The sequence below is a fragment of the Orcinus orca genome, chromosome 5 (genome assembly GCF_937001465.1).
Source record: "Orcinus orca chromosome 5, mOrcOrc1.1, whole genome shotgun sequence".
Classification (NCBI taxonomy): domain Eukaryota; kingdom Metazoa; phylum Chordata; class Mammalia; order Artiodactyla; family Delphinidae; genus Orcinus; species Orcinus orca.
In genome coordinates, this window is record NC_064563.1 from 93,489,099 (window position 1) to 93,505,664 (window position 16,566).

A 16,566-nucleotide genomic window follows, 5' to 3' on the forward strand; every position below is an offset into this window, starting at 1 on the left:
CAATTAAGCATTAGTTATAACACAGTGTTCTTAATCTTATATAAAGTATCAGCTGAAGTTAGGCAGTATAATTACTGACAAAGAACTGTTGACAGTAGAAACATGTTCCATTTGATATAAGCTATTATCCAATTTTTTAAAAAAGGTCCATACATTGTAAACATAGGAAACTCTCTAGAGTTGCGGTCTTAATTCATGGACGTTAGCATGAAGGGATTACTAAAATCTCCTTTTCACTTGACAAATAAGACCCTACGTGATCTGGCCCCCACCTGCCTACCCAGCTTCGCCTCCCATATTGCGTGTCCCCCAGCCCTCCTGAGCTTTTTTGTTCCCCCGGTACTGAAAGCCTTGGGGCTCATTAACACACTACACACTACTTTTTGCATCCTCATTGTGAGCTCTTCTCCACGCTGCAGCCAGTTATCTTTTTAAAACATGTATCAATCAGCTCACCTCACTCCCATGGAAGAAACCCTCCAATGGTAGCACCTGCTCTGCTTAAAATAAACTCCAGTCCCCACCCCATGGCCAGTGCCTCTCACCTCCTCTCTCTGCCTCTTCTTCCTGTGCACTCCCCCCCTGCAGCCCTGGCCTTCTCGTGTGTCTCTCAACAGCCCTACCTTGTTTCTCCCCCAGGATCATTACACTTCACCTGGAATGCTCTCCTTCCACCAGATCTTGACTACATATTTCTTTCAGCTGACTTTGCTTTATTTCTGGACCTACCTTCTGTACTTACCTTCCCCCAGGCTAAAGTAGAACTTGGGTTTAAAAGCCTCTTTCAGCAAATAGGAGACAAATGGTATATGACTACTGTTATTAAGAATAAATTACTGCCAATTCTATTTAATTGGGGCTACTCAAAAACCTTGAAACAAGATTTGTCAGGAATAAATAGTAATTCTTATACCTGAGAATTGATTTTATATAACTACATAAATGACAGTTTTCAGCATTACATCTATGTCCTAGCTTTCATTTTTTGCGTATTAACATCTCATTTGTTGTGTATTAATATTTCTGAATTTATTAGTATCTAATGTGATTTCTACTTAGAAACTATAAACCTTGGCTTGTTTTTGCCCAGTAGGCCAGTGGAAGATTTAAATTCAAGTTCTGGATACGAAGCCAGCGTGTCTGTGAGGGGTGGTTGTAAAGTTGCTTCTTCACTGACAACATCTTCTCAAAGCACATCTGTCAAGGAAACAGTAAGAAAACTGACATCTAATTTAAGGTAAAGATACTTACTAGCATATTTCTACATATGCTTTGTTGAATTTTCTAAGCAGTGACAATTCCTGATATTCTTTTCTCTGTTGGGTGGTGATATTATCGAGAAAATTCAATAAAATGACTTTATGACTTGTCTCCTAACTGCACTGATTTAGATATAACGTGGGTGACATGTCTTTTGAAAGAGAACTGTTGTCACTAACTGCCCTCTTGTTACATGGTCCAGCAATATGGTGGATGTTAATCCTCTCTCCAGTGTAATAAAGAACCAGGATTTGTAAGGATAGAAGACAGGACAGAAAGGGCTATTAAAAACAGATGAATGGTAGTGTATATATGTCCATGCCACTATCTCACTTCGTCCCAGCTTACCCTTCCCCCTCCCCATGTCCTTAAGTCCATTCTCTATGTCTGCGTCTTTATTCCTGTCCCGTCCCTAGGTTCTTCAGAACCACTTTTTTTTTAGAGTCCATATATATGTGTTAGCATATGGTATTTTTTTTTCCCTTTCTGACTTACTGCACTCTGTATGACAGTGGGAAGCAGCCGCATAGCACAGGGAGATCAGCTCGGTGCTTTGTGTCCACCTAGAGGGGTGGGATAGGGAGGGTGGGAGGGAGACACAAGAGGGAGGAGACATGGGGGTATATGTATATGTATAGCTGATTCACTTTGTTATAAAGCAGGAACTAACACACCATTGTAAAGCAATGATGCTCCAATAAAGATGTTAAAAAAAAAACAAAAACAAATAGGGGCCATTTATAATGAACGGGGCAAAAAAAAAAAAAAAAGAATTCTTACTGAATTCCTTCCTTCCTTCCTTCTTCCCTCCCTCCCTTTCTTTCCGTTCTTTCTCTTTTTTTTTTTTTTTTTTTTTTTTTACTGCCTCACGAAGACCCTCATGACATTATGGCCTTCTAGAAAGTCTCTTTTTGTAGCTTTAGATACTGAACTTATTGAGAGAAACTGAGTTTTACTTTTTGGTTCAGTGTACAATCTTAACATTTGTGGGCATGGTTAATGAGGGGTTTAAATGTCTGGATCTCAGTTCTCAAAGGATGGAGACGGGGAGGGGGTAAAGTCCAAGGTTCAGAGTTTTTCCAGGTAGGGACCAATGATAGGAGAGGGCTTTACAGTCAAGCCAAAGAAGTTAGTATCCAGAAGAGTGCTCTCAAATAGGTGTCATATGAGCGGGTGGGGGACAGTAGCAGAAGCACCACTAAATTAGTACAGCCAATTGGTTTGGTTCACAAGCTTTGAGGGGCCTGGGTGAGGTAAGAGGCTTTCAGCAGAGGGAAATACAACATGCTCTAGCTGGAATAGTATTTTCCCTTAGGATGTTACTTTGACTTTCTGATCAGTGACTGACAAAATCTTCCTGAAGAAAGGAGTTGGCAAAGGATAGAAACAGGAAGGAAGAGAAAGTTAGAGGTGGGGCATATATATAGGGAGCTATGGCCCCTACGCAGGTCCAGGATAGGGTCTAGGTTCCTGTGTGTGACAGTAGACTGCAAACCACTGGAAGCCATGAATTGCATTCTGCAGTTGCCCTGGGCTTTATGGAAGTTTCTGTGTCTAGGGCTGCGGGGCTGTGCTTACATGGATGAGGGCCCCACCTACCATCCTTTAGGAACACACACCCAACATCCATCCTGCCCTAGGAGAAAGGAGGACGCTCTTGTTATATTCAGGTGGATCCAACTTGGACTTTGCATCAGGACACATTTTCACTAATGACACTAGGGATCCAGAGACAAGTCACTGATCAAGGAGTGAAGCCAGAGTGCTGCATTCCTGAACAGTAAGTTCTGACTACCAGATCTGCACAGTGTCTGGGTTGGCAAGCTTGCACGAGCCTGGGAACGGGACAGAAGCAAGCCAGACCTCAGGGTTGTACAAATATTATGAGGTTGAAAAGGCCGTTCATCCAGTGATCTGGATGGATGTCAGTCTCATACTGCCATGGCCTACAGTATAGTCCCTAGAAAATGGGATTCTCCAACCATCTTCTTGCCTTCTATCAGTGTTCGTCCGGACGTAGTATGTAAGATCCTCATCCTTGATGTTGGGTAGCCTTAAATTTGAATCCTGGTTTCTTACTCACTAGTTCTGAGATTCAGGCATGTCAATTGGTCCCTAAGACATGGTAGTATGGAAAAAATTATATATCAATATGCCTGTGTATATCTGAATAAATGTGTGCATATTATTAAAAAATGTATGGATATGACATGTCAATGACTGGGACATTGCTTCAAGTGAACCAGGCCTTCTTGATGATAATAAGAGCCACTATTTATGAGTCATTATTATATTTTACACAGTCACCTGAGTGCTTTGTATACATTAGCTCCTTAGACAAACTTACAAGGCTGGTATTATTTTTAATTATTTTTTTTTTTAAAACGCTAAACTGAAAAAGAGAAACTAAGTAACACTCAAAATCACAAAGACAATTACACAGCTACTAAGGACAGGGCTCCCTGATTTGGAAGCTCTTGCTTTTAATCACGGTGTATATATATACTCACACATACATATGTACATACTTACGTATATACACACACACTTTTTGTAATATTCACTACATATACACACACACAGACACCCACACACGCTTTGCTGCTCTCTGCACTACGAGCCTGGAGAGATTTGCCTGGTTGTGTTGCAGCAGAGTTTGGATGTACAACTGTGCATTATCATCATCTTTATTTTTTCTTGGCTAATTTTTGTTCTGCCTCTAAGTGTATCATCATTATTCATTTTCATGAGTTACATGTGATCAAAAAGGAGATAATCTGATTGAGTGTACTAAGGCTTTAAGGTGCATCCACCTCTATAATTAGGCATCACTAGAAAATTTAAATTTCCCAGAAACCATCTCCCTAATGAACATGTAGAATCTTTAGTACTTGAAATCATCATACTGTTATCAGCTGAACACTCTGAAAGCCAAATGAATTAATAAGTAAGCTCCTTTCTGTACCAACTTGAATTTTTTTGTGGTGATTGTTTTATAAAAATATTCAGTGGGAAAAGAATTGTACACCACACAAGGCTTTGACTGGAACAAAAGGAGCTCCTCATTTACCAATTTTCTCTTTTGCCTTTGGCAGCATGTCATATGTTTTCTCACATTTCACCAGTGAAAACAGATTTCTTGTCTTCTTTATGTTTTCTTCCCTGTACTGCACTATTCTATTGTCTGGCCCACATATTAGTCCTTGTGTTTACTAGACTTTAAATTCCTCCAGGCATGAAGATTGTGGCTGGCCATGTACAGTGTGGAGGGGACCATGTTCTTTACACTCACGATTGTTCACCAGACTTGCCTTGCTTGTCACAGATAAGAGAGCAGTCAGGCCCTTTGAAGTGTGTGGAGTGTTCCCTCCACTTGGTTCACTTTGAACATGACATCATCCTTATCCCTTCCTACACTGCTAAATGGGCCTCTTCTATTAGTTTCATGTTATAAATTAATAAAAAATAGTCGTTCTTATTATCCTTTTTTATCACCCGATTATGCTCAGTTTAACATTTTCCTATCTTGCATTATGTTTTGTTTTATGTGTATTAATTTATTTAATCCCCAAATGTAGTAACTCCTTTGAAAACAGATTGAATTTTCCACAGTGTCCAATGTGTATTAGTAGATTTTCAAAAATAATTTTAGTTAAATTGAAAGGGATTAATGTGAAAAGCAGTGAATAGTACTACTGGATGTTAAAGTATTTTCAAATAATGGGGTGCAACTGAGTTGTGTGAATAAATCAGAGGTAAATAAGGTAAACTGAGATCCAGATTGTTAAATTTTACCAAATGGTCCTAAATATTGAAGCAGTATCAAATCTCAAATCACTTTCAACAACAACAACAACAACAATAATAATAATATTTTTAATGCACTTACTATGTGCCAGGCACTGTCCTAAGGGCTCTGCATATGTTAACTCACTTAAACCTTACAACAACCCTATAAATAAATACTTTTATTATTCCCATTTTACAGATGAGAAAATTGAGGTATGCAGAGGTTAAGTAATTTGCCCAGCATTACATAACTCTTAAGTGGTAGAGCTGGGATTTGAATATTGGCAGTGTGGTCTCATAGTCCTTACTCACAAATGCTAACCTATAATGCCTTGTTTTAGTTTATCGTATATGTAAACTTGATATAAGTCAGGCTTCATTTATTTCACCTCTACAAAAGTGCAGACATGCTTCATGTTATCTTAACTTTTAAAAATACCAAAAATAAATTTTAAAAAGAAAGTCACTTTTTACAGGTTGCTGCCAGTTACTGAAGCAAAAGAAAAGACCACAAAAAAAAAAAAAAAATTAGCAGTTGAGGTCTATCAAAAACCAGGACCTGACTCCTGGTTTTAGAAAGTGGAGCCATGCCATTTCCATAGCCTTTCACTGGGTTGAAGGAGAGAGTTTCGCTCTACCTCAGGTAGGAGGCTTGCTCTTCTCCTTAGCCAAGACCAAGCTTATTATTAACTAGTTTACTCTTTAAAAAGAACAGCAGGGTAACCAGGAACCTCTGTGTATCTCTTCTCATGTCTAGAAAGAGCAGAGTTATATTAATGCAAGAAAGATTTTTCTTAAGGAAAAATTACCCTGTTGAGAAAGGACGTGACCATGGAATAAAAAGGAAATGGCCCTTAACTGGAGCTTTTCAAAGCTTGGTCATCATATATGGAGACAGAGCTGATTTAGTGTCGTAGCTCAGCTAGTTGAACTCTATAAAAATTTCCAACTCAAACTTTTAGATACGGATATGGTTTCTGTAGGAATTCAACTGAAATGGGCATTATAGCCAAGAACCTATTACAGTCCTGGATGCAAACAATAGCTCTGGAAGATCTTCAGGTTACTTATTTCTTGAATCCCCAAGAAGAGAGATAATGTTAATAAAGACAAATTCCTGATTTTATTAGCAAGTTTGGAGGTGGAACTATGAATAAAAGCTCCAAGGGAAGAAGGGGTGTTCTTGGTAAGAAAAGACTCCCCTTGAATGGTAGCACTTGGTTCTTGAGTCCCTCCAAAATACACAGTATCCATTTCGATACTCCAGACACCAGGTTATTCCTATAGTTCTGTGCTGAGCACATCGTTGAAGGACCTTTTGTGAATTAGAGGATCACTGTTTCTGTCTTAAAGGAAACCTGAAGTTTGAGGGTGGAGAGAAGTTTGATTATATATACCCTCCTCAGGAACAAAAGAAGGTGTCATTGAAGAATTGCATCAAAGAAAGGGACTCAAGACAATAAATGAAGGAATTTTTAAAGAGTTAAGCATCTACATTCAGCCCCCACATTTATGATTTTTGGTAGCTTACAGTTTTTAAGAGGATCTAACAGTTTTCCTGGATTAATTTTTCAGGAAAAGGAAAATGCGGAGGTCTGTGCGTTTGTGCTTAGAGACTACAGGAGCAGGATAATTTGTCTTCCTCTCCAGTCAGTCTCGGACAGAATCCCCAAGGGAAGAGCCTTTTAGAAGAAGTGAGATGGAGGAGAGAGTACAAAGGTGGATACTAAGGTCTTGGAGGGAGAGGGGCAAAGGAGACTACAGGTGGGCGTGGAGATGAGGATCCTTAACAATTAGGGAACCAGAGAGGTTCAAAATAGGAATAAGTCCTCAATCAAAGAGCTTCCATAGGGCTTCCCTGGTGGCGCAGTGGTTGAGAGTCCGCCTGCCGATGCAGGGGACGTGGGTTCGTGCCCTGGTCCAGGAGGATCCCACATGCTGCGGAGCGGCTGGGCCCGTGAGCCATGGCCACTGAGCCTGCATGTCCGGAGCCTGTGCTCCGCAACAGGAGAGGCCACAACAGTGAGAGGCCCACGTACCACCAAAAAAAAAAAAAAAAGAGAGAGCTTCCATAAAGATGACATGAAGTTTTGTATATGAAGCCTATAGCAACACTTAGCACATTTCCAGCACTTTATAAAGAATGGATGAATCTGACCAGGGTGCTCAATACCATCAGAAAATACTCAGTTCCCCAACATATAGTGCAGTTGGCCTGGCATTCTTCCTTCACAGGCTGTACCCCCCTGCCCCACACAGCTAGCTGACTCCTACCCTTCCTTTGGGGCTTCCCAAATACGAATTTGGGCCCCTCCTCTAGGTAGCCATGGTGCTGCATTCCCATTCTAGCTTCTGTCACACTGTATTGGAATAGTTTTCTTCCTTGTCTGCATTCCCTACTAGACTGAATTCAGTGTAATAAGAATGTATTGGGTTCCTAGCATGGGACACGATGCCAGGCTCTGGAAGGTGCCCTAGATAAAGGCTTTGTTTTAGTAGCATTCAGGGATTGTCTGTGGAATTAATGAGCTTGAGGATATTGAGAAAATACACATGATGAGCTACTTGTGACAAGTGATTCCAATAAAACCTTTACATAAAATGTTTCACTTTAAAATAATCTCTCCTTCTCTCTGTGTGTCTTTGTCTCTTTACCTGTCTTTAGAAATAATAGTACACACGTGTGAGACATTATTCAGACTATAATGGTGTTTCATGTAAATTTTGATGTAGAGATTTCACAGACTGAGAATAATCCAGAACTGATTCAGAGCTTTGTCTCTCCCCAACCTGCCCCTTCACCCTTTCCCACTCCCCACCAAATGCCACCACCTCCGAATATTTGTTTTTCTAGAAATACTTCCTTGGAAGATTGCTGATTAGCTCTAAATCTAAACCCCACAGAATTTATACCCACCATGAAAAGGACCAATACTCAGGACCAGTACAGGGGTTTCAACCCTGTATTGGAGGAAGGGAGGCTGGATTTAGGGGAGGAAAGAGGTGGTTTGTATTTAAAAATACCTCTCACCACTTCTCCTCCACAGGCCTCCTTTCCCAGGGACTCCACTTGAAGCTTTTCTTTCTATGCCATCTGATTTCTGCTCAGCTCAAATACCCAGAAGCCCTTTCTCATCCTGCCTCTTTCCTACTCATCTTCTTACCAGCCAGGCAAATAATTCTGAGGACTGTGTGTGTGTGTGTGTGTGTGTGTGTGTGTTACATTTGATGTTGTGAAATGCTGAGGATTTTTAACTTTTTGGATTGAATCTCCTTAAAATTACAAATGAATATTGCCACAAATAATATAATTAAAATACTAGGAATGTAAATTATATAAGAAATAGCTGTCTTATCCTTTGTGTGCCATGTTATTTTATAATTGAAAAATTTTGTAAGTCCCTTGGGTAATATACATGAAGTTCTTGGAACACTTCAACATAAAACACTCTATATACTTTTAAGATGTGGTAACTGTAAATTTCTAGATTTCATATTCTCCCAGGAGTGAAATGTATGTCATCTAGGGGATTAATCCTAGAAAAGCCATCACACTAGAAGGGTGGGGTGCTCCTGCCTTTTGACAAAAGGAAGCACCTGTCAGAACAATGACCATGGCTGTCTGGAAAGAGCAGGGTCCATGTATGATTTCTGGGGGTAGTCCCAGAGGCCCCGATGAAAGAATTACTCCGAAGAGTTAAGTTCTTTGGTTTTCTTAGGGAAAAAGTCAGTAAGCCTGTAGTCAGCCTCTTTTCCTCCAGGAATTTTGCAATGCTGACTTAGCTCTCTGCCAAGGAGAAATTCAGGTAGGTGCAAGGTTTTCCTGGACTGCTTGGTTATGGACGGGCATTGTGAGCTCATGCTTGCTTGCTTTTATAAACGTTTTATTTGAAGATAAATGTAGATTCCTGTGCTGTTGTAAGAAATAATACAGAGATATCCCCTGTACCCTTTACCCAGTTTCTCCCAATGGTAACATTTTGCAAAACTATAGAACAATACAGAAATTAGGATATTGACATTGACACAGTCAAGATACAGAAGACTTCCATCACCACAAGGATTCTTCCTGTTGCCCTTTTATAGCCATGGCCTCCTCCCTCTCCCCAGTCAATACCTTTTGAAGAACACTTTGATGCCGCTTATAAAAACAAACTATTTGGCAGGCACAAATGTTTGTCTTTGCCAAGATATTTAACAAAACCCAGGAGATAGAGCCAGTTCGGACACATGAGCGCTGCATCTCTTTTCCTGGTGTATTCTCATCTCTGCTGTGCTTATATTCCTAGGGAGATTCTTCTGTATTTTTTCCCTGAGTATTGTCTACCATCAGAATTTGGCCACACGTCTCTGGAGGAACTTACAGCAAGTTTGGAGGCAAGCTGACTTTTTTTGAACTTTGAGGGAATGACAGAACACCCTGAATTGAATCTTCAGTGAAGAAAAATGTAAAGGGTTACCAATGAGAGGACCTAGAATAGCTTAAGTGAATGAGGATGGGGATCTTTGTACTAAGTGGGTAACTCGGAATTAAAGCTGCATGGGAAACCAGCATGGCCAAGGTTTAAATAAACTCTGGGAAGATTGTACAGACTGAGAGTAGTCAGTCTCTGAGATGAAAAGAGACAGGATATAGTCCTTAACTTCTCTCCCTGCACCAAAAATAGTTCCTATCCCTTAGATACACTTCCTCAGCTACCTTTTATGAGGAACTGAGGTGAAGATTGGGTTAGAATCACTAAGACATCACAGGGAAAGATGAAGAAAATTGCATTTACCAAATCTCCTCTCAGAGGCAATACTATATATGATGGGAAGGAAAACTTTGATCAGCAGCTACCTGGGGTGCACAGGGTGAGTCTGGCACTGGCCCACAGTGGGCGGTCCCTGAGCTGCTGAGTCACAGCAGGCTGTGGTGAAGCTGAGTGAGGGGTGCAGGCCTCAGGCCGCCAGAGCTGCTCACGGGACTGGAAGAGCCCCGCCAGGTACAGGAGGGTGGGGGCCTTCCTCGCCACCCTCATGCTCGGTGTTGCTTGTGGAAGGGATGGGTACACGTGAAAAGCTATCAGTGAAAAGAGCACCACAAGATTAATTTGCACAGGTGCCATATGTCTTCGTCTGATCCTGGATGAAGTCCTACATCATTGTTTCTGCTGCTTCACCATCTACTGTCACCTCATTCTTTCCCGTGGGGCTTCTGACTCAACAGCGTCACTGGGACTGTCTTGTCAAACCACCAGTGACCACTGTGCTGACAAGTGCAGTAGTCACTTATCTTACCTGACCTCTTCAGCCCAGCTGACCACTCTTTCTTTCTTGAAGCACTTTCTTTATGTAGCTTCCATGACAACACACTTCTCATTTTCCTGCTTCCCTCCCTCCCATCCTCTGCGCTGGCAGCTCCTTCTCTATTTGGTTTCTAAATGTCGGTGTGTCTCAGGGCTTGTTCCTGGACCACTTTCTTCTCTCTATTAAATGTTGTTTCTAGGTGACCTCATCTAGTCTCTGACTTTAAATACTATCCCACATGCCAGTGACTCTCCCCAGTCTATTTCTGTGGCGTCCCCATCCAAGATATCTAGACTCCAACGGCTTTATTATTTGTCATTTACTTTTCCTTCACCTTGATTTTCTTTTTCATCTGAAAAATTTTAAAACCATGTTGTATAATATAATTAGACCCTGGCTTAAAAGACCCACAGCACCGATGTTGGCAAGTTCTAGGCTTTGATGCTTTTTTATACTAGGTACTTGCATGTTATAACTCTACTGTAGACAGCTCATTCCCTAAAAGTTAATATCCTGTTCTGTTATGATTTATGAAAACAGCTGGAGCAATGCCCAGAACAGACAAACAAGAAGCTGAAAATGTGTTTCAACCAGGTAAGCTTCCTTTCAACGTAATCATTTATATTCTAAATGATCCTGTATTCCAAAGGAGAAATAATATACATTTCTAAATGTTAGGTTTGAAAGGAAATCAAATTTGCATTTACTTATCAAGACTTAGATTAATCTGTAGCATATCAGATGCCACAAAGCAACATCTTTTTGAATTTTAAAGATGCAAATGTTTCCAAACCATAAAGCTTATGAAACACTTGGAGTAGGACTATATTTTGAACAGGAAACATGACATTCTGAGTCTTTAAGCAATAGGTTCACTGGATCCTTGAGACACTGTGCTAAATCAGAAATCTTTTGTATAAAAGTCTTTAATTATTTTGGACAATTTGATATCTCTCTGGGTTTTTTAAATTCTATCAACAGTTTTTTTTAAGTTTATGATTTTTCTATTTTAAAAGCAGCTATAAAATAATGCTAATAAAAGAAAGTAAAAGGAATTTTAAGAAATTCATCCATAGTCCCAAACCATTCCAAGATCACTGGTATTTTTTGGTGTGTTTCATTACAACCTTTCTCTCTCTCTGGGTAGATGGTTTTTTGTTTTTGTTGTTTTGTTTTTTTTTACAGTTTTCTTATAATACTGTGTATCTAGTTCTTAAAGGTTTCCTTGGTGGTGGCAGGGAAGAGTCCATAGAGTCCTTCAGTTCTACTAGAGAAATATCTCAAAAAATCATATGCCCTCAACTTCCTTAAATCACAATCAAGGGAACTGAGACTCCAAGATGTGAACCTGGCCCAACTAACACAGGGGATTAGCACTGGAGCCAGTACAGCCACTGAGGTTCCCAGATACTTCATGGAGGCCACAACAGTCTAGAACTTTTCATGGCACCAGGATCAATATTGAGATGCTTAGGTTTCTGCTGACACTTCACCTGTGTTTGCTTAAACAGGTGCACCAGCTCTATCACTAGCACATATACTAGCATCTTCTTCCAAGTGCTTATGCTTACAGCCATCTTCTGGAAAACTCTCATAATAATATGCAAGACTGGGAGGTGAATGATGCTTCCTGGAATTGTGCACAGCACAGCTGTAAGCACAGGCGCCGCCTCATCTCTTTTGTGGGGAATGGAATATGTTTGAATATTCATGTTTTATAAATGAAATAGAATTGGGAAGTAAGTTCCCCAAAGCATATAACTAGGCAAACTTGAAATGAAAATTAGAACCTAAACTAGATTTCTTCTTAGAAAGGCTGTGTCACAAAGTGTTTGGATTTTAGGGTGTGCCTAAATGTAATACCCCTGTTGATATATTTGCCTCTGATATTTCTGCCTGAGTGCCTACTGGCCTGTGATAAGCAACTGGAAATGAAGGAATATTGTGGTTCTTAATTTCTCATCACTGTTCAACTGAAAATTGAATTTATTTTCTGAGTAGCATTTTTGTTGAAAAAGCAGTAATTGAACATTTTCGGTGTGAAGACTTAGTTGTCATTTCCTAATTAGAGTAAAAGACAGCTTTTATCCAACATATTTTTGACCCTATTCTAGCACTATTATTATTATTATTATTATTTTACTAGTATTATTTTCATCAGCAAATCTAACACTGTGATTGATTAAGAGCCACTAGCTCCAGGCACTAAACTAGGCCTTTTATATATGTTACCTCATTTAATTCTCACAACTTTGGGATGTATAGCTGCCACTATCTCCATGTTAGTAATGAGGAAATGGAGAACCAGAAAGATAACATTCCAATGTCATGATGCAAGTAAGTAGTAGATTCAGGATTGGAACCCAGATTTGTGCCACTCCAGAGCTCTTTTCACTACCTCACTTTATTCCATCTCATTCTTATCCAGACTGTAATACTTCATCCTTATGATAAAGTTTGCAAGTATTACTTGCAGTAGGTATACTACAGCTTCTCAGCCTATTGGCATAAAAGAATTATTGTTTACTTACTAGAGACCTTGACATTACATGGTGAGATGTATATGGGGAGATGCTGACAGTAAAATATGGTGTGGGGAGGGCATGCGGTAGGCAGGTTGTTTACTGTCCCACCAGGAATTGTCCCAACTCTGTGGCAGCCAGCTTGACAAATCACCAGTAGGGTTCCTGGATCTCTTGACACATCCTTATCTACTGGTTAGGGAACTCTGATTTAACTATTTACACTAAAAAACTTAGAAATTTGCTAAGAATTAGTTTATCATACATCTCAGCGTATCCAAGCTTATACATGTCCTTCATGTCTGTTTCTAAATGATATTTTTTCAGTGTCTACACTCAGTAATGGAGCCAAGTTGTTGGGTCTTGGAGGCCAGACTGAATAAGTGTTTATTCAAGGTGTTAGCATAGATGATGAGTAGAATCCTCGTAATGTTCAGGGCAAATGGAATTCAAAGAATCAAAGCAAGATAAACAGTCAAGAGACCATGAGTTCCTGTTGAAATGGAGATGTTGCAAGCAAAATACAGAACAATTGGAATCACGATTTTCTTCACATGAAACTGGTTTTAAGGACTTTATTAATGATTAGTAGCTTTAAGTGGATGGTTATAAAAACTATTGAAATCATTTATTGAAATCCATGTAGGGTTAACTCTATGCACCTTGCTTTAAGGTGTGTACGTTTAATAAAGGGAGGACCCTTTGTAAAGCACAAACTTTTTTGGTCACCCGCCCTGACCACATCAGCAGTGTCCATAACTATTAGAGTAGCAGATGATTCATGACAGCATTGGTGGTCCTTTGCAACCCAACCTGAACCACCATCTTTTATTCTTTCCTTTTGCAAGCCATCTGCTCCATCCAAAATGGAGTTGCTCCAACCTACTAGACTGGCCTGCCTCTGAGCGTTTCCCCGTGCTGTCCCCCCGAATACTCTTCTCCACTCTCCCAGTCCACGGTTGGCCTCTGGAAATCCTGCCCACCCTTTGTACAGCCTGATCAATGCTACCTTCTACATCAAGCCTACCTCAGTCTCTCCGTGTGAAATTAATCTTGACTTCTGTGTTCTGAGAGGACCTTAAAACTCTACTTTAGCATTAATTAAATTTTCTGCCTTGCATTACAGTAGTTTCCTGTATTTTATTTTCTCCTCAACTAGATTATTGAATCCTTGAAATTAGCAATCCTCTCATATCCTAGCAACATCAATAAGTAGCTTTGAATGCATCTGGACCTTACTATTGTGCATTGACTCAAAGTTGATTGTTTCTGCTGTAGTGTCTGCCCACACAAACACATGCATATTCTTGTAAATAGGGTGCAAAATCTATAGATTTTGTAGTCCTGCCTTACTTTGTGCAAACTTATTAGGATTCTGGAGCTCCAGAGCTGCCAGAGCTCTGACTTTTTAAATTCAAGGCAGAAAATTAAAATCTCAGTTGAATATTCTTTCTTTCAAATCCTAATTCCATTCTGAATTAATGGAGTTTGGAAGAATTCCATTTTTGATCTGCCGCAAATACCTCTACAAGAGTGAGTTTAACCAGCAGAACTAAGCCTCTCATCCTGTTACAATTCTATACTCACCTTAATTAAAATGTTAAAACAACCAGAAGTCCTTTTATATTGAGCTTTAAAAGTTGTCAAAAGTGTTACCGTTTTTAGAAACCTCATTGAGATGTTAGCCTGAGAAAGCAAGAAGCATAAGTCAGGAAACTGGCTAAACTGGCTGCTAGTGCTTGAAGGAAATACAGTTTGCTGGTTACAAAATAGTGAACGTTGAGAGACTGAATATGATTTTGAATGTAGCATGCTGTATAAACATTCTTTTTTTCATTTTTGAATTTTATTTTATTTTCTTATACAGCAGGTTCTTATTAGTTATCTATTTTATACATATTAGTGTATACATGTCAATCCCAATCTCCCAGTTCATCCCACCAACACCACCACCACCCCCGCCGCTTTCCCCCCTTGGTGTCCATACGTCTGTTCTCTACATCTGTGTCTCAATTTCTGCCCTGCAAACTGGTGCATCTGTACTATTTTTCTAGGTTCCACAAATATGCGTTAATATACGATAATTGTTTTTCTCTTTCTGACTTACTTCACTCTGTATGACAGTCTCTGTATCCATCCACATCTCTACAAATGTCCCAATTTCGTTCCTTTTTATGGCAGAGTAATATTCCATTGTATATATGTACCACATCTTCTTTATCCATTCGTCTGTCGATGGGCATTTAGGTTGCTTCCATGACCTGGCTATTGTAAATAGTACTGCAATGAACATTGGGGTGCATGTGTCTTTTTGGATTAGGGTTTTCTCTGGGTAGATGCCCAGTAGTGGGATTGATGGGTCATATGGTAGTTCTATTTTTAGTTTTTTAAGGAACGTCCATACCGTTCTCCATAATGGCTGTATCAATTTACATTCCCACCAACAGTGCAAGAGGGTTCCCTTTTCTCCACACTCTCTCCAGCATTTGTTGTTTGTAGATTTTCTGATGATGCCCATTCTAACTGGTGTGGGGTGATACCTTATTGTAGTTTTGATTTGCATTTCTCTAATAATTAGTGATGTTGAGCAGATTTCATATGCTTCTTGGCCATCTGTATGTCTCTGGAGAAATGTCTATTTAGGTCTTCTTCCCATTTTTGGATTGGGTTGTTTGTTTTTTTAATATTGAGCTGCATGAGCTGTTTATATATTTTGGAGATCAATCCTTTGTCCGTTAATTCGTTTGCAAATATTTTCTCCCATTCTAAGGGTTGTCTTTTCGTTTTGTTTATGGTTTCCTTTGCTGTGCAAAAGCTTTGAAGTTTCATTACGTCCCATTTGTTTATTTTTGTTTTTATTTCCATTACTCTAGGAGGTGGGTCAAAAAAGATCTTGCTGTGATTTATGTCAAAGAGTGTTCTTCCTATGTTTTCCTCTAAGAGTTTTATAATGTCCGGTCTTACATTGAGGTCTCTAATCCATTTTGAGTTTATTTTTGTGTATGGTGTTAGGGAGTGTTCTAATTTCATTCCTTTACATGTAGCTGTCCATTTTTCCCAGTACCACTTATTGAGGGATGTTATCAAAATGGTATCATACAGTAGGTGTCACTTTATGATTGGCTTTATTCACTCAACATAATGTCCTTCAGATCCATTAAGTATATCAATCGTGTGTTTCTTTTTATTGCTGATGAGCAATACTGTTATTTTTCTAGGTAATATTGTTTTTTATATTTTTAATTTTATTTGTTTTGGTTTGTTTTATTATTGTTGTTGCTTTTTACAAGAAAGTGTTTCCTGGCTGTTGTTTAGGATGGCAAAAGCTTATAAGATTCTGAAGTTCTGAAAACTAAGAACTATAATTGGCTGCTGACATCTGAACTGTCCATGACTCTGTCCTCATTATTCCAGCTGTGTTGAATTATTTACCCTACTCTACCTTCAGGCCGTGGGAGATCTCACTTCCTGGGTTTGACAGAAGCCTCCACGGGAAGCACCTGTGAAGCTTCTTGGAGGAGGTGGTTATCGCCTTAGTTTTAAGCCATCAACTTCTTGTAGGTTGAATTGAGCATGTTCAAAAAAGGATGCCCCTCCAAGATCTCAGAATGTAGCCTGCATTTCAAGGCAGGTTTGGCCGTCGTATTTGAAGTCCCTTTGCTGTTAATTCTGAACATCTGCTGTCCTAACTCTTCACTATTTAGTG

The 16,566-nt window shown here is 39.6% G+C and overlaps 1 protein-coding gene across 2 annotated transcripts in view; it reads left to right on the top strand.

Annotated features, from left to right (window-relative positions):
• The window catches only part of MORC1 (MORC family CW-type zinc finger 1), a 352,246-nt gene that overhangs the window by 329,677 nt on the left and 6,003 nt on the right, over nucleotides 1-16,566 (top strand). Inside the window, exons 29-31 of one of the 2 annotated variants that reach the window (XM_033432194.2) lie at nucleotides 1,094-1,237; nucleotides 9,339-9,426; nucleotides 10,879-10,932. In XM_033432194.2, coding sequence (XP_033288085.1) covers nucleotides 1,094-1,237; nucleotides 9,339-9,426; nucleotides 10,879-10,932 — 286 coding nt within the window. Of the gene's footprint in view, nucleotides 1-1,090; nucleotides 1,238-9,338; nucleotides 9,427-10,878; nucleotides 10,933-16,566 lie in introns of both variants that reach the window. The other variant, XM_033432196.2, reaches the window with a different exon arrangement.